General features: G+C 40.2%; 1 protein-coding gene across 1 annotated transcript; it reads left to right on the forward strand.

Moving 5' to 3' along the window:
* The first annotated feature begins 1,555 nt into the window (after window positions 1–1,555).
* On the forward strand, window positions 1,556–17,739 carry rnf103 (ring finger protein 103). The gene is made up of 4 exons (XM_088917988.1): window positions 1,556–2,288; window positions 3,579–3,721; window positions 9,652–9,767; window positions 13,817–17,739. The coding sequence occupies exons 1-4, from the start codon at window positions 2,063–2,065 to the stop codon at window positions 15,357–15,359; spliced, it is 2,028 nt and encodes a 675-aa protein (XP_088774114.1). The 5' UTR covers window positions 1,556–2,062; the 3' UTR covers window positions 15,360–17,739.
* The last annotated feature ends 627 nt before the right edge of the window (window positions 17,740–18,366 follow it).

Raw genomic sequence — 18,366 nt, forward strand, 5'->3', positions numbered from 1 at the left:
TTTCTGTCCATACATCAATAAGCTTACAGGCTATGTTTGCATTGCAATATACAGATCTATCAGATTTAATTTATCTTAAAATGCAATGGCTATACTGTATATTCAAGAGAAGATAGCTTGAATTCTGTTTCTGCATAAAGCAGGGAAAACACTAAATGAAAAGGGTAGAACGGTTTTACACAGTAATGTGTATGTAAATGCAGAAGAAAATGGTAAAGAAGGAAAATCACCAGTACAAGTCGGGCAAACATAGTAGAAAATAGAAGTTCATAAAATGTTGTTTTTGGAAATCTTCATCCACTAGTGAATTGACTCAGATGGACAATGCTATATTTTTTCATTAATAACAGACCTGATAGCCATGTTGCCATGCCATGGCTGAGACTTTGTTGATTTTTTTTCTATGTGTATTTCAGTTACAACGTTTTTAAAAAAAGACAACCACTCATTTATCTAGGCACTACTTACTTAAAAAGTATGTGCCTGACTGGTGATGACTGTCATGTCTCTGCAACGGATGTGGTATATTAACTCATTGCATATATGGTTATTAAATAATTCAATACAATAAGAAAACTGAGCTTTAAATTTCAGAGAAGTTTTGCCTATCAAACTACATGCTGTTTGGAAAGAAATGTAAATGAAAATTCTATTCAGTTGCAACAGAAGGAGAGGGAAATCACATTCTTAGTGCAAATGACAATTTCAGAGCAATCCAACTGCAGTTTCCTCCGAGAGCATTCGATACTTAATAGCTGTCTTAATAACATGTATGGCATCTGGAATATAAACAATATTTTTAAAGTGCTCATTGAAAACTCACATTCTTTGCTCCAAAAAGATATCGGTTATTCAACACTCAGTTGTACACAAAATCTATTTGACCAAAAACAAAGCGTGTTTAATTGCCTCTTTTAATACCTACTCTATTGTAAGAAGCTGATGTAGCAACTGCAGCTTCTATTCCTGCCTCATTTTGCCTATTACACATTCTGTATATTGGCAGGATAGAAAGCTGCAGTGTCTCTGTCATATATGTTTGAGCATGTGGGTTTGACATGGACACTGCTACACAACACTGAAGCGTTTGTTCTACTGAGAGACCAGATCTGCTGTTTTGTGAAGATATTTTCTAAAATACCATTCTTGGAAAATGTCAGTGCATTTTAAGACAAACCTTTTTAATGCAGCTAAACCCACGTTTTGCGATCTTTTCTATTTATATGCTAACATTAAAGTAATTCTGTTCCAGGATTCTTACAGTTTACATCACAACTCTACTAACCCTATTTAAAGAATAAACACATCTTCTAAAGTCAATTAAATGTATTGTATCCAGACATTTTGGTCATGGTTCTTAGTTTTGTAAGTTTAAAAACGGTTTTAAATTACCACAGCCCGTGTAATCGGTTTATACTCTTACAGTATGCTGGAATCCAATGCGTGTTATAAACAAGGTTTATTTTATTACGAATCCAAAAGCTACGCTTCTTTTCCATTGGAAGAAAATGAAACAAGTCTCGTCGGTCCTTCCTGTCGGTGACGTCAGGTTGTTATGCATGCCAGCTGATCTGGCAGGCAAGGCGCTCCAACATCAGCAACTGTAGGGACAACGGCAACTGTCGCTTATCTAAAAATGCCGTGATCTCAACTCGTCATTACATGTCATGAATTTGCTCACAATTGGCACGCTGGGAGGGTTGGAATAAGCAGCAAAAGCTGACCATCTTATTGTTTTAGGGAGAGCGTAAATTAAGCTTTCGCATTGTATTTGATTTTTTTCCCACACAAGACAACTTCTGAAAATGGTGGACATCCAGAGACTGTACAGTTGGCTATAACGGGCCTTGTTAGCTCGCTGATCGTGGAGAGTGGATTGCTTCTTTGTTTTTTAAAAGTTTCAAGTTCAAACAGCGCTAAAGGGGAAGCCTGCAAATGAAAGCAAAGTCTTAGGAAGGAGTAGACGAGCCCCAAATGCAACGTAGGTTACTCGCCTATTCCTACCCGGAAATCGTAGCGCCAGCGTTTTAAAAATATTCCCGTTGCAGCAAGGAGGTGGAAAATGTGGCTGAAGCTGTTTTTTCTGCTGTTGTATTTTTTGGTCTTATTCGTTCTGGCACGGTTTTTCGAAGCTGTCGTGTGGTATGAAACTGGTATTTTTGCAACTCAGCTGGTGGACCCTGTGACGCTGAGCTTTAAGAAGCTGAAGACGATACTGGAATGCAGAGGGCTGGGGTACTCCGGGCTCCCGGAGAAGAAGGATGTCCGGGAGCTGGTCGAGAAATCAGGTAAGTTCTAAAGCATTGTGTCGGAGCCAGAACGTCACAAAGGGTCCTCTTCATTCGACACGTCTCTATTGTGTTTATTTTTACACCTAAAGAATGGCAAGAAGAGCTCATTTGTGTAATATTTGTTTTTAAAAATTAACTGCGTGGTTAAAAAAAGCTGTGGGAATTCTTCACTTTGTAGCCCATGCAGCAAACATTCTCTCAAAGATCACGTTTGAATTACTTCAGTCTTAATAGAACGAACTAGGTTATATGATTATTTTTCTCAGATATTTGAGGTGTTCCACTATTTAGCGATTAAGTCCTGCACTAAGTTTACAAATCAACGGTTGTCTCATGTCCACATTTTTTTTCGTGCACAAATATTATTTTTACGGGGGTTCACAAACCTATGGCATTTCTAATACTTAGAGGTCAGGAAAGGGTCCCTACTTTTATTTCTGCGAACAAGTGAAAAAGAGAACGCTTTAAAGCTTGTTATCTGTCACACGACCTAAGAAGCTAGAAAATACAGGGCCGTCTTCAGTTAAATTCAGCTACGCAGAAATAAAGGAAACTTTTGGTGTAATGCGACTAACGCCTAGAATCTAAAACAGAACAGAATATTTTGGTATTTACGCTGCACGTTGTATCTGCGGGAGTTGAATGGTTTATTCACCATCGCTTCATTAGCCTCTTTTGATCCTAAGACTGGACAGCAGTGGTCAAGTCCGTTATTTTTCATCCAGAAATTCCTGAACACATTTCAAATTGCTGTAATTTTTCCCCTTCGATAGTTTTCATTATCTTTTCCATTTATATTAAGCGTTTCCAAAGTACCGATAAAGAACGGTGGTGAATTCGTTTTCAAGCACTGAAGCAAACATGATACATTCTGTGCCCTAAAAGTGATGTTTTATAACCCTTTCACAACTACCAGGAATCTCTTTTAAAAACTGTCTTGAAAATGCATTACAACAGGTGGTTTATGCTGACCCTCTCCTAAAATGAAGGTTTTTAATCCATCTATTCGCATATGTTTTTAACTTTAAACTTCTGGGTTCAAACAGCTCATTCATTAGGTTGGTGTTTAAACTAAACTCTGCCAACAGACATTTTTTTTTGTCCTTGAGAAAGCAAGGAAAAATGCTGAACTTGATAGAAAAATTCCCATCATACCCCAGTACTGACATATATTTAGTGAGTAACATATCAAATATCAATGTATGTCCCACAACAGGTCTGTTTTATTGCCTAGTCAGATGTACATGTCTGTTTTTCTTCATTCAGCACTATTATTTCTGCCTGCAGGTGATCTCATGGAGGGCGAGCTGTATTCAGCTCTGAAGAGTGAGGAGGAGGCCTCTGATCCAGTCTCCAGCACCTCTTTTAGTGGAGAGATGCATTTCTATGAGCTTGTAGAGGACACCAAAGATGGCATCTGGTTGGTTCAGGTAAGAATGCGAGACTGAAGTTTTCTAGCTGTGTCCTTTTTTTTTTAATAGGAGTTGCTTTAAATCATACCACTTTTGGGAATGAACAGTGAACCCTTCAAGTCAGTGAAATGCCCTGAAGCTTTAGTTTTACAGGCGTACTGCAGTTCCAATTTCTCAGTCCGGTTATTAAATTTCAATAACAAAATGAATTCATTGACATTAAAGGAAAAATTTACACATTTTGAATTAAGTACAAAATAATCAACTTTGTGAAAGTACTGTAAGTCGCCATGTGGTCGCAAACTCACATTCGAGTTCCCACGAATAGCAATGTGGCCCTTCCTGCTCACTAGTCACCGAAATGACTGATGTAATGCGATGTATGAGCGATTCAGTACAGGTTGTGCGGCAGATATTTCAGGGCTGAAGTGTTCCAACATGATCTGCAGGTAGAGTTCTGTCTGGAAAAAGAGGTATTCACAAACCTCCTTGTTTACAATGTAATAAGGCCGCAACACATCCCCGGAAGTTTTGTTGCCTCATTCTGAATCTCAGAATATGGCTTTGCGCATACCTGGAAATTCAATGTATTTTGTGATGCAAATTGGAGGTTTTACACATTTTCTGTGTACATTTTACTTTTATTGTGGTTTGAAATGCACACATTAGTGCTGATTGTTTCTATTCCCGAAATATACAAATAGTGTTGTGGTTCCCCTTTTAAACGAATAGGAGGAAAGAATGGCCAAGTGGGTTTACTTACTCGAATGCAGCTGTGGCACAATCCTGGAAAGCCAGTTTTGTGTAATTCTGGAAATTAATTCTTCTGGCATTCTCCTCCTTAATTCCTTTATTTATTTGACTGCGACATATTATTTATCTTTTATTTGAACTAAAAAGGTAGTCATGGCTGGAGATCGTCACAAAAGACATCACTCTGTTTGTTCTTAGTCTGTCTGCTTTCTGTTCTCTGGCCTTGACTAACTTTTTAGTTAAAATAGAAGATACAGAATTTAAAAGCTAATGGAGCTGTGCGTTTTTATCGATTCTGTTTTAATATCCAGCTGATTGTAGATCCTGCTTGAAAAGAGCTGTTCATACTACTGTCCTGTTTTCTAATTTCTGGATACCTGACCTCACTTGTCCTGTGCAGGCTGGGTTTTCAGCTCTCAGTCAGACCTCAGTTTCCACACACCAGGTGATTCCAGGGACATACTGTATAACCACACCTCCCCTCTGTCCATTATCTGTCCACTTCTGGGTTTTCAGCATTATTTTTTACTGTTTTTTAAGTGTTGGAATTTTTCAGTCATAGGTCTCCCTTCAGAAATGAGAAATTTAACACTAAAAGATATGGCAAGTGGTAGTTGGTGAATACAGTAGATACATATCAAACCAAGTAACTCAATCTTATCGGTTGCTTTGCTGTGTCAAAAACAAGTTATGTGAATGATGTAACGTCAGATACTACAGTATGTAACACAGTGTTTATGCTTATATGGAATATAATAAAAAGTGAAAGAAATAAACTTTGAGGCAATTAACATTTAATTAATTGTGTCAATTCTACAACTCAAAACTAATTTGGAGTGCTGTGTGCAAATAGTACAGCTATAACTGTGGTACATTATTAGAAAGAGCCTGTTGCTTGCAGAGAAAGTGAAGCTTGTGTAACCGAATCCTAGCACTGAATTTTATAAACCCTTTCTGCAAACATCTCTTCAGACGGGTACAACCAGTTCCCAGCAACGATCATAATAGTACAAACAGAAGTGTAATGAAAAGACCAATTGAAAGGATTGTTGACTTAATGTGTGCGGAGTTACACTGATAATTGTCTCAGGTTATACAGGCCGGAGGAAATAATGTCTAAAACTGGGCAACCTCACAGAGTTTTTTTTAGTCAAGAATAAAGGAGTGTGCCCGGTTTTTGACCATATCTCAAGTGCTGTGCCAAACTCAACTGAAGCACAAAACACCTGAGTATTTTGTGATGGCACTTACCCCAGAAAGTACACAAGCTGAGCAAATTACATTTATCTGTACAATCCTTTGGAGCCTTGCTCCCTTTCTTGGTATTAAATCCATCGTGAAGGGATTCAGAGTAAAAGTTTAAAGAATCTTTTCAGGGAGGTTTCCTTGAGGAACTCTATAATGGTTAAATGATTTAAATCAATGGTTTGCTTAAAAACATTAGGCAATTTATATCTCAATTCAAATCTAGCTGAACTTTGCTAAATATATCAACCCTGGTTTAAAGCAGGTCAAAAGTATGGTTAAGCCAAAACTTCATAAACTAATACAAACCCCCGGTTTCCTGTCACCTAACCCTCTAAATTTAAAAAGTCCACAAGTACAGAAATTGCTTTATAAATGTACTAATGCATTGAAATATTACTTTTATGTGTTGTCTGTCTCTCCTTCTCAGTTTTATAAAACAGTCTTCTTCTGTTATGATTCTATTTTGATAAAGGGCAGAGGTTAATTCCACACTATGTGTTATCTTCTTCCGGTGTGTGGAAAAGCTCTACAGACCAAAAGTATATATTTTTTAGTTTTAATTACTTTGTAGCTCAAAAGAAACCTCTGCCTGTTTCTTTGCAGCTCACTTAATACTCTCCCACTCTGAGCTGTTATTTTAAATACACATTGGAGTGAGAAAAGGCACATCCAAATTAAATATCACAGTTTTTCATTTTCAAGCCATTGAACAGAAAACACTGCCAGCATGCCGTGTGAAATACATCTGAGAGCTGGGTCTGCGAGATGTGAAATACAGTACATGAGCAGAATGCGCTGAAACAATGAAGCATTGTTCTAGCCAGAGAATTTGGATCAGACATAAATCACTGTGTAATGATAATCCTGCTTATTAATCCTTTTGTTTTCATTTAAGTAATTGCTGGGAAATGCACTGGCAGTTAATATAATGGAGTAAAGTGGTGGATATTGGCAAAACAACTGCTGAAAGAAGAAAAATCAGAGGATTTCTGCATGTGAATTCACAGCTGTTTGGTCCTGGAATTACTGCTACGAAGAAAGTGGGCTTTACCTCACTGCTGGGAAGGGAACTGGTCAGGGACTGGGACACTGAAAAATAAGAGCTGTGTTTTCCCAGGTTCAGCCGCGTGGAAATCTTGTTGCAGAGAGTTTCTGTGCTCAGAAGGGCCCTACCTGATTTCAGCACTACTGTTCTTTTGGAATATGGAAACCACATGTAAATTTAGATGTGCATTTTATTTTTCAAGAAAGAAACGAGAACAAAAAATCTTTATAATTTAAGTAATGATAAAATAGTAGCCCATTTTAACAATAACTGGTTACCTATTAATATTTAGGCCAAGTGATAAACATGCTAGAGTACCCAAGACATGGTATTTCATGAGGGGAATGTGCTTACAATAACTGAGTGACAGCTTCTGTGTGTTCCTGTATTGCTGGTGTTATACTGGAAGTCTTTTGTAGCTCTGACAGTTCTGAGAAATGAACCCATGGAAAAAAATGTAATTTGCATGGACATGCAAGGGCATACTGTATAGAGTTCCACCTGCTCTCAGCACTTTTTTAATAAGTTAAATTGCAGCAGATGATATGCTCTGTAAAATCGGAAACCAGGCAGTGCTCCAGATGACCACGTAAGCAAGTTCTAGGTTCTCATTTGAAAACTGATCGCTCTGTGGACTTAGGGGGCAGAGGCTGGAGGCTGGACAAGCATTTCATACTTCCAGCTCCAGCACTTGAAATCAGTCTGTGCGATATTCAGCCCATTCCCGGTTAAAGATAGTCAATGTGTTGTTTTCTAAGAGGCATCAGTTTTTTTTATTCTTTCGTATTGATTTGTTTCTTTTGTTTACGGTACCTTGTAGGAATAATTCTGAATGACACTGTGGGACATGAACATTTCTTTTGCTATAGGAATGAGGGTATTGCAAAAGTCACAGGACTATATTATTTAAAACACTAATGCTCTAATGCCACTGGGCTCGTTGTGTTGTGGTACTTTGTTTATGAGGTCTTTTTTTAGTGGTAGTTCAGAAGCAAACTTCTGAAACACTTCTACTGCCAGTCCTTTGGGAACGGTTGTTGTAATCAAGTCAGCGGAACGTAATTCACTCCAACCCGAACGTAAAGCAGTGGGATAGAAAAAAACAATTAAAAATAAAATGAATTTGAGTCAAAGACTGACATTAAACCCCTGTTGGGGGGGGGGGGGGGAAGGCTGTGTGTGGCATACATTTCTGCTGGGTGAGGTATTTAAGGTGAAAGTGTTCTTGACTTTGCCTTTGGGAACATCCATGGGGCAATTAGATGCCTTTCTGAGAGCGGAGTGAATTAAAAATAGCACACGCCTCAATGGGCTGAGCAGCCCTGACGCGTTCCCAAGCTCTGTTGCTACGGAAAAGAAATGATAGTTCCTGGCCTGCCCAGCCTAAACTGCAGCCCTGAGTTGTGTAGCTTCCTTCAGCTCGTTCGCCCAAAAACCTCTTGCCCAGATCTTAGGCTGAAAGTTTTATGTAATTTTGGTGCCGCTTCTCGTTGTGTGCTTGTGCTTTTTATCTTACATTACCGCACTTTGTGAAGCCACTTTTAATGGTGCTATATAAAATACATTTTCTTATTGTTAAAATATTATCACTTTTTAAGCTGGTTAAAGATATCCAAAGTAATTCGCTTTTACATCTCTCCAGAAAACTATTCCTAGATTATTTGGATTTGGTGTTCATCTAGCACCTAACCCCAACAAAAGCCTGTACACCTCTTGCAATTTAAGAGCAGTATTTGCTGTATATCTTTTATTCAGTCCATCTGCAAATAATCTTTTGTCACTGGATCCAAAGCTGGGCCCGTTTGTCTGCATCACTTAGTTTTCAGACAAGCACGAAAATATTGCCTCAAGGGCAAAGGCTTCGTAGGAGCAGTCTTCATTAGTGTGAAAGTGCTGAGAGGGCTGTAGTCAAGGCATTAGCTTAAATAAGAAGTCTTTATTAAAGATGGAAAAACCGCAGGTCAGGACCATGGACTGCATTCAAATCGGCAGTTTTCTTGTGTGGAATTGTAACAGAAGGAGAGGTCTAGTATACAGCTGTCATTCCCTTCAGTGAGGCAATGATGAATGTGTTGGCGTGCATGTCCCATTTTAAAAATGCTACTTTGCAAGCTTTTTAGTTTTGGAAGAGTATCAGATGTGACAGAAATCTATACATGTGCCATTACTGAAATTACTGCTTTCACACATTGCTCAGGAGCATGACCCCACTCTTAAATGTTTTCCTATATTTTGGTTAGGATGTTGCAAAACAGGTAAATAATGCAAAATGAGTTTCTGCGTGCTCAATAGTCAAACGTGTCAATAGTGCGGATCAGCTGCATGCAGTACTTAGAGACTTAGAGTGGGATCCACTGTAAGTGAGTAACTGACAGCTAAAGGCATTACCCGCTAATTAAGGGTTTTTACAGCCCTTAAAACTTTATCCTAAAGTGATTTCGTTTTTGTGCAAGCCCTTGGTTCCTGGAGGCAAAAGGCTAGGTTGAACAAGAAGGTTAAAAACATGTCAGTTTGATGAAGTACTGATGCCATGTGTGGTGCCTAAGACATGAAAGAAAAGCTAAGAGAACAAACAAAATATTATATGGTGATATTTTCAGGATCCAGTGGCTGATTGTTTTAGCAGTGTGTAAGAAGCATGTATGTGAAAACTGTACTGTGGTGTGCAGCTGTTAAACTCTTCCCTCTGGGAACACTGAGCGTCTTTGCTGTCCAGAAAGAAAGAACTTGCCAGTCTACTGACTTGACATCTCATGTGGTTTTGTTTGGCAGGGTTTTGAAATTGGTGGTTTTTTCCCCTCTTTACCTCCTTAGTTTAAACACAAATTGGGACATAGCTGAGAACCCCAGAGCATGGTCCTTCCACAGTGCGAAGTTGCTGAAGGTGTCTGCTTTCTTGCAGGTCATCGCCAAAGACCGAGACCCGCTGGTGAGTAAAACCAACTGGGGGAAAATGGTGAAGAAGGTGTCGCATTTCGGGATCCGCACTGGCACATTCAACTGCTCCAATGACTCCAGGTAAGAGTTCCCAAAACCTCGGACCTGCGGACTGCTTCCACCTCTCACTGCTACCGCATCGCTTCGCTCCATGGAGATATGTCTCGTATTTGTATGACCTCTTTTTCTTCGAATTATAGATCCGCAATATGTCAGATTCACTTGATCGTCTCATGCAGTCCAGTTTATTTTTGCAACGGTAATCAGTAGCTTTGGGTAATAGCCAAATTAATGCTAAAATAAAAACTGCAGGTGAGCACTGTCTCTGGGGTTTGTCCTCCGTAAAGGATCGTCTCACCTGTAGAGCCGCTGCAGTCAGACACTGGAATGTGCTCAGATGAGAGGTCAAGACAAGGAAAGCAAGAGACAACACACCCCTTTAGCTGTGAGTTAATGGGAAAGAACTGGGAAAAGGAATAGGGTAGGAACCAGACAAGCCCTTAGAACCTGAAATCTTGACAACATCCCAGTCAGTTTACTTTTTTTTTACAGTTTGTGGTGTCCTTCATTGGAGACTGTGTTATTGTGGACCTTATCAGATATGAGAAATCAGACTAAAATAGATGTCCATCATTGTCCCTTTTCACTGAAAGAACAAAACACAAGACCTTTCGTAGCTTAATAGCTTGTCTATGTGCATGTTCTATTCTGTGTCAGTCATGGATTTCAGACTGCGTGTTCCCCTGCCAGCTCATGAACCTAATACCTTATCAAAACAAAATGAACGTGACTGGATTTTAAATCAGTTGAAAAAGGCTGATAAAACCAGCTTTCACCTAATCCCATCTTCTGTTTTCTTTGTGCACTTTTGTTTTTATGGATTCTGGTGTATATTTTCTGCAATTTTAAGGGAATCGGCTTGTGAGAGCTTCAGTTTCAAACAGTGTCTGATTGTGAACAGGTGCACAGGTGGGAGGCTGAGTACAGCTAAAAACTTCAAGCCTCTGCTGCCATAGAGACTGTGGTGACTCATCATGTGCAAACCAGCAGCAAACAGCTTGCTGTGTTGAGTTGCCTCAACCTTAATAATGTGCACAAGGTGCAGGATTGTAAAATATCCGCCAGTTATACTCTGTGAAAGTGTGCAGACAGCAGGAGAGTGTTATATTTACCCCTTGCACAAACTGCTTTAAAATGGGTCTGTGTAAAAGTGGGACTCTGGATGCTTCATTTGGCGAAGCATTTGACAAAATACCAGATTATGGGCCTCTAAGTGGTTCAATTGGTAAAAGCTGCTGTCTCAATGCACCGTAGCAAGCCTGGGTCATGATCCCAACACGTCGTGCCTGGCTTTCCCCCAGCTCTGGCACTGAATCAGCTCATTGTCACGTAGGTTAGGGTTAGCTCTCAACAAAACAGTAGCATGCAACTTTCTAGGCTCCTTAGGAAGGACAGTGCAGGATGTTCCACTCCTCCATTCAGCTGTGAAACTCCTGTCTGTTGTCAGGAGATGGACAGCTTGGAGAGTGGGTGGGTTTGAGGAGCCTTTTCTGTGCTTTCTTGTTGTCCCTGTGTGGGTACAGGGGTAGTTGCTGTGGCAGAAAAAGCCATTTGACAGATCCAAACTGAGTGGGTGTATAATGAAAAGTAATTGTAGTTACATAAAAAAAACAGTATGTTATCTTTATAATTCTTGGCAATTGCTCATGTTGGTCTGAGGGAGTAAGACAGTTCCATAAACATTCCCATGTCTAAGCGGTTAAAAGGAAATCACTACAGTGCATGACCACTGACATTGGCAGATGTTGATGACCGTTAACTTCTCTTTGTAGCCACAGTAGACTGGGGAAAAAAACAAACTTCTCCTGTGTTGTTTGGCTTGTAGGTGACGTTTTGTGCTAGAAGTAATTGTAGGGCGAGTTTTCTATCATCTGTTATTCATCCAGCGGTGAATGTGGAAAAACAAATTCATTGCCATTGTTTTGATCTAGCATCTAGCAATTCCATTTTTTCCATTTTGTACAGGACTGGATTTTTGCTCTGAAATAGTTTGAGTAATGACACAAGAACATAAGAAAGTTACAAATGAAAGGAGGCAATTAAGCCTTTCTAGCTTGTTTGGTTGTTGATAGCTAATTGATCTAAAGAGCTCATCCATCCGTTTTTTGAAAGGTGCCAGAGTATCGCTTTCAAGAACATGGCTAGGTAGCATAATCCGTCCTCCCAAGCCCTTTAATTAAATTAAATGCCATTTTTAATACACTTACATAACAGTATTTGGTAACTAGACATTTTTCCCCTTTCTTCCTTTTCAATTGCTGTCTGAGGATTAATACATTTTTTCAATAAAAGCAGTTTTTAAAACAATTTTTTGGGACACACTTCTGGTTTTATGAGCTATAATACTTTTATACAAAGTTTCAGTATAAAATATTACAATTTTACCTGAACACACCACCTTTGAATATGAAAATGTACTCAAAATAAGGTAATAGGCTTGAAATATCGAGCATCTGGTGTTGCCTTTTGTAAGAGAGTGCAATTCGTAAAACATGACATTAATGAAAAAGCTGTGCAAGGGGAGTCCTCTCTGTTTTTGTGGTTTACACCTCTGATATAGGCAAAGCCTGATTTGTAACAAGAAGACTTATGGCTTGAATGACTGATGGGCAGTATTTTGGAATTCCTTTGAAGCAATGCCTCCCTGTCCTTCCCCTAGAGACCATCACTGCTGTGACTGCTTTAAGCTTGATTTCTTTGTTTGCGCCTGAATTAGATGGTTAGAGAAGAGGTTGGAAGTGGAGAGAGAGAAAATGAGTTTCCTGAGCCAGTACGTGAGCTGAAATGTTTATTTCACGGCCAGCAGCCATATCACTCCGTAACTCACAACTGGCAACCCACTGAAGCTCAGCAGGTGTGAGCCTGGTCAGTACCTGGATGGGAGACCTCCTGGGGAAAACTAAGGTTGCTGCTGGAAGAGGTGTTAGTGGGGCCAGCAGGGGGCGCTCACCCTGTGGTCCATGTGGGTCCTAATGCCCCAGTATAGTGACGGGGATGTAAAACCGAGGTCCTGACTCTCTGTGGTCATTAAAAATCCCAGGGCGTTTCTTAAAAGGAGTAGGGTGTTACACACAGTAGGGGTGTAACACCGGCGTCCTGGCCAAATTTCCCATTGGCCCTTACCAATCATGGCCTCCTAATAATCCCCATATATAAATTGGCTTCATTACTCTGTTCTCCCCACTGATAGCTTATGTATGGTAAGTTTTCTGGCTTGGTGGATGCTGCACATTGGTGGTGGTGGAGGGGAGTCCCCATTGCCTGTAAAGCGCTTTGAGTGGAGTGTCCAGAAAAGTGCTATATAAGTGTAAGTAATTATTATTTGGGTAGCTGATTTGAGTATTTTAAGAAAGAATCACCATTGATGAGTGCCTTACAAACCACAATGAAAGTAAAATGTACACAGTAAATTGTAAATAGCACACATATATGCAGCACCATGTTCTACATGAAGCAGTCTTATTACATTGTACACGAGCAGAATACATCTACAGTGTAATCAGAATACATTGTGAATACATCTCTTTTCATCCAACAGAACTATTGTTTTTGATTTTGAGATGGTTTTGCCAACAAATACTACTTGTTAACTCTACATACAGATCAAGTTGGAACATTTCTGAGGGGAAATGTCTGCTGCACAACCTGTAATTTGCTTGTACATCACATTACATCAGTCTTTACAGTGATGAGCGAGCAGGAAGGGCCACTTCAGGTTGCAATTTGTGGGAACTTTTTTTTGTGACAACATGGCGGCTTAGAGTACTTTTATAAAGTTCCTGATTTTGTGCTTAATTTGAAATTTGCCTTTTTCTTTCTGTAACGTCAGTTAATTTATGTTGCTACTGAGATTTAATAACCAGTCTGAGAAATTGGGACTGCAGTACCCCTTTAACTTTGAGATCCATATATTAACATTTTTACAGAGAATCTGTCAAATGACCTGTTTTCAGCAATCACTGTAAAGTACAGGATTTTGGACCTTTAAGCTCTATGGCACGGTAACCTAACTAAAATATTTCGATCTTCAGACCTAAGCAGTTGTCTCTCTTCCCTCTCTTCGTTTTCAGGTACTGTCGAAAACGGGGATGGCTGAAGTCCACGCTCATTATGTCGGTCCCCCAGACCAACACCTCCAAGGGGAAGGTGATGTTGAAGGAGTACAATGGCAACCGGATCGAGACGGAGCACATCTTCAAGTGGATGACGGCGCACGTGGCCTCCCGGATCAAGACCGTGCGCCTGGCCGAGCAGCTGGTGGCCGAGTGGAACAGGAGCGACCGGGACCAAGTGAAGATGTACCTGTTCGCCAAGCTGGATCAGCCGCCGGCCTTCTTCTCTGCCCTGAGCGTCAAATTTACCGGCCGGATTGAGTTCATTTTTGTCGACGTACAGAACTGGAGCAACGAGAGCTACATGAAGGAAATTGGCGTACAGCAGATACCGTCCTACATCCTCAAAATGCCAGAGGGCACCTACAGGTACGGAAACAGCACAGGCGAGTTCATTTCCCTCAGCGCGATGGACACTTTCCTGCGCTCAGTGCAGCCAGAGGTCAACGACCTGTTTGTCTTAAGTCTCGTCATGGTCAACCTCATGGCTTGGATGGATTTGTTCATAACGCAAGGAGCCACTATAAAACGCTTTGTCGTTCTCATAAGCACGCTGGGGACCTACAACTCTTTGTTAATAATTTCCTGGCTCCCTATACTGGGATTTCTGCAGTTGCCATACCTAGATAGTTTTTATGAATACAGCCTAAAATTACTGAGGTATGCTGACACAACCACCATCGCCTCCTGGGTGAGGGCAGACTGGTCGTTCTACTCCTCCCATCCTGCGCTCTTCCTCAGCACTTACTTGGGCCACGGCCTCCTGATCGACTACTTTGAGAAGAAGAGAAGGCGCAACAACAACGACGACGAGATCAACGCCAACAACTTGGAGTGGCTCTCCAGCCTGTGGGACTGGTACACCAGCTACCTCTTCCACCCCATTGCCTCCTTCCAAAACTTCCCCAATGAATCAGACTGGGACGACGACCCCAACCTGCTGCTGGAGAGGCTGGCATTCCCAGATCTGTGGCTTCATCCACTGATCCCCACTGACTACATTAAGAGCCTGCCCACCTGGAATTTCAAGTGCACCCGAGCTCAGAGCTGCGATCGGGAGCCGAACGCGGGCTCCTGGAGGGAGAGTGACCGTGAATCAGAAAGTGAACTCAGGAGCGAGCTGGAGCCATCAGACGACGAGTGGTGTGGGCCTGAAAAAGAACGTACTCCCCCACGTGCGTGTGTTTGCAAAAACGTGGAAAATGGCTCCTGTAAAGGGAAAAGCGACTGCCCTGGAAATCTTAACGCTAAAGAGGATCTGGAACCTGACTGGTCAAAATGGCCCAATCACATGCTGCATTGCACAGAATGTGTCGTTTGTTTGGAGAATTTTGAGAATGGTTGTCTCGTAATGGGACTCCCATGTGGCCATGTTTTCCACCAGCAGTGCATTGTGGTCTGGCTGGCAGGCGGGCGGCACTGCTGTCCAGTGTGCAGGTGGCCATCCTACAAAAAGAAACACCGCAGACAGGACCAGGAAACGCAACAGCAACAGCAGTAGCAGATACCGCACTCTTGGTCATTAAGTGAAACTGCTTCTTAACACTGGCTGGGAATCTGCCTCCTGCACTTAATATCTTAATACTTGATGTGTTAATGTTAGTCATTAGAACTATGTTGTTTTTTTGTGGTTTGAACTTTAGTTTAAAAGTGTAGGGCAGAGTAATGAAAAATAAATCAAGCTGATCTGTTGTATTGTAGCACTAATTTAATATTTGTTTTTATTTTGGTTGCCTTGTACTTTAAAAAATAACAAATAAATTAAATGGATGCATTTCGACTGTAGTGAAAAATGCATAAAGGGTGCAGTAAAAAATGCAGTGTATGAAAAGGGTAAAATTGTAACAAAGGTAATCTGAGATGCTCAAAACTTCTTTGTTTATAAAAGCAGTGAGATGGACAGTAGTCTCTATTTTAGCTAGTTTGTCCTGTTTTGTTTCCCTTCATGTGGGTAATTATCTTGTACCCTGAGGTGTGATAGGATCCTATGCTGTTTCAAAAGGTTCTTTCTTGGGGGGGAGTTTCCAATAGGTAAACATCTTGACTCGCACTACGACACATGAAGTGCTATTCTAATCCTCTCAAACTCTTTTCGGGGGGGGCTGGGTAGATAGCTGAGATCGCAGGAGAGAACATGTGTGCACGCTCCTGATCATTTTGATAAGTACAGTACTCCATTCAAACTACTACCTAAATAAGGCACAACGGTTGTTTTATCTAGAAAGGATGACACAGGTGCGTCACAGCTGTTAACAAAATATTGTGAAAGAGTGTATGGGGTTGTGTAGCTTAAGCAGAGTGGGTTTGTCTTGGTTGTATAGATGGGATAGGCCACTGAAATTTGCCTTTCAGATTCTTTAACTCTGAGTCTTCCAGATCTACAGTTCTGCTCTGAATGATAAAACTCCTTGAAATAATCTGCTAGTGCAGGTGAATATGTCCTTGAACTGCAGCTGCCTGTTTAAAATAGACATCAGGGGTCAGACGTTCAATGCCTTTTACAAATTAACCCAAATAGCTCCAGCTATGCTCTCAATACACATTTTATTAGATAAAGCACCATTCTGGAAGAGATATTTAAAACCTCTTTAATATGTTTTGCATCTACATTTTTAACACACTAAATGCAAAAGTGATCACGAGTATCAACAACAGTTTTCTAGGGGATCATTGTACAGCGGGAAAACATTCGAACTTGAAGCACATTTTGAATCGGATTATAACGCGAGCTCCTAATAAAATGAGTATTCGAGTCATAGCTATAGAGATTTCGAAAGACTTTTGAGATATTTCCTGGCACAATTTTTTGTCTAGACGGGAAGATTTAAAATGCTGAGAACTTTTGGAAAACTACCAGTAACACAGTGTGTCAGGTCAGAAAATGTATAACATCATGGTACCTTATACCACGTGTACAATACATTTCTTATTGAACTATGAATAAGGTGGATTATAATGGCTGTAATTATGTAGAAGAATGGAGAATCAATTAGTGGGAGCCTAAAACTTTCCTTATGTGTGCTGTAGTGTCCTTTGTAGAAAATGCCTGCTAAATATGTAGAAAAGCCAATGAATGAACCACTGTACTGAAGGGGAATACATTGAGTGAGTATTTTGCACGTTTTTGGTGATCTAAAACACTACATTTTTCACTAGCCTTTTCTTTAAGCATCAAAACGCTATTGGACTTTTCATTTGCTTAGTATTTTACAAAGAACATAAGCACACAAATAGGAGGAGGTAATTTGACCTGTATAGCCCCTTTAGTAGTTGGTAGCTAATTGATCCAAGTATCTCATCCAGATCTCTCTTTAAAAATCCTGGGTGTTGGCTTCAGCAACAAACATAGCTGGACAGGATGTTCCATTCTACTGTTTTACATCTAATATTACATCTTTTTTCACCCCATGCTTTATTATTTGCCATCAGAATCTGATTTATACCAGCTTTCTGAAGACGTCATGTGACTGTTGGTGCTTGAAAATCTAAAGCAAACTGTTTGCTGGCCCACTGCAGTTCCTTTCATTTGTATCGCTGATTCGCCTAAATTTAAGGTGTTGGTTAATGTCAGAGATTCTTTGTTCACAGGGTTTTTGCGGGCAGATGTTTTGAAAATGAAGACAATTGTTTATTCTGCTGTGGTCCTAGTTTACAGGTGTACCCAAGAAGAAGTCAATGTCAAACAGTTGTGTTTAGACGTGTTTGCTGAGGGGAAGTGTGTGTGTATGTGCGGGGCTGTATTAAGAGCCAGCCAAATAATTAGTATAAAAGTGCTGAGACCAAGAGTTCACAAACTGTAAAATCCTTTTTTTTGTTAAAGCTTCATGGAGTGAAACGTGAAAAGCTACTCATGAATGTTCAATAAAACTATGTGTATAGCATATTGCTTGTGTTTTTATGTCCTAGTGATTAGAATGTGAACAGGTTGTTTTCTCTCCAAATCGAGTACCAATACAATCATTTCATACAAAAAGCTGTGGGAGGATTGCTTAATATTCTTTTCTCTTTTTCTGGTTCTCCGTGCCAATGAGAATATTTTAAAAGTAGGCTACTTATTGTTTTTATGTCTGTGCTTTAGAACACACTGAGCTGTGGAAGAATTCTGTAGTACGACCTAACACAGACCTCAGGGAATCTTCTGAGTATTTGGCTGTATTTTTTTATAATATAATTCTATTATGGCACAGTTCTATCCTAAAGGTTTTGAAAAGTCATTGTACTGCTCACCATTTTTTCTGATTTTGTATCTTTTGAAGTGCCTCCCGTTTTAAACTTTTTCTTTTTTGTCCGTTTGGGTATCACATTTTCTCTTGATTTGATGGAGTTTTGCTAACATGCAGAAGTTGCAGTTAACATGGTGGTTCAGTGGTGAAGACTGTGCTAAGCTATGTTTCACACTTACCTGCTGCAGAGGTTAGTGTAGACGTAAGTGAAGCCACTTGTTTTCTATTGTTACTTATTCTCTTCATTTTTGTTTTACCTGAACCACTTTTTAAAACCTAATATTA

Source organism: Atractosteus spatula, chromosome 1, assembly GCF_055471065.1.
Source record: "Atractosteus spatula isolate fAtrSpa1 chromosome 1, fAtrSpa1.hap1, whole genome shotgun sequence".
Classification (NCBI taxonomy): domain Eukaryota; kingdom Metazoa; phylum Chordata; class Actinopteri; order Semionotiformes; family Lepisosteidae; genus Atractosteus; species Atractosteus spatula.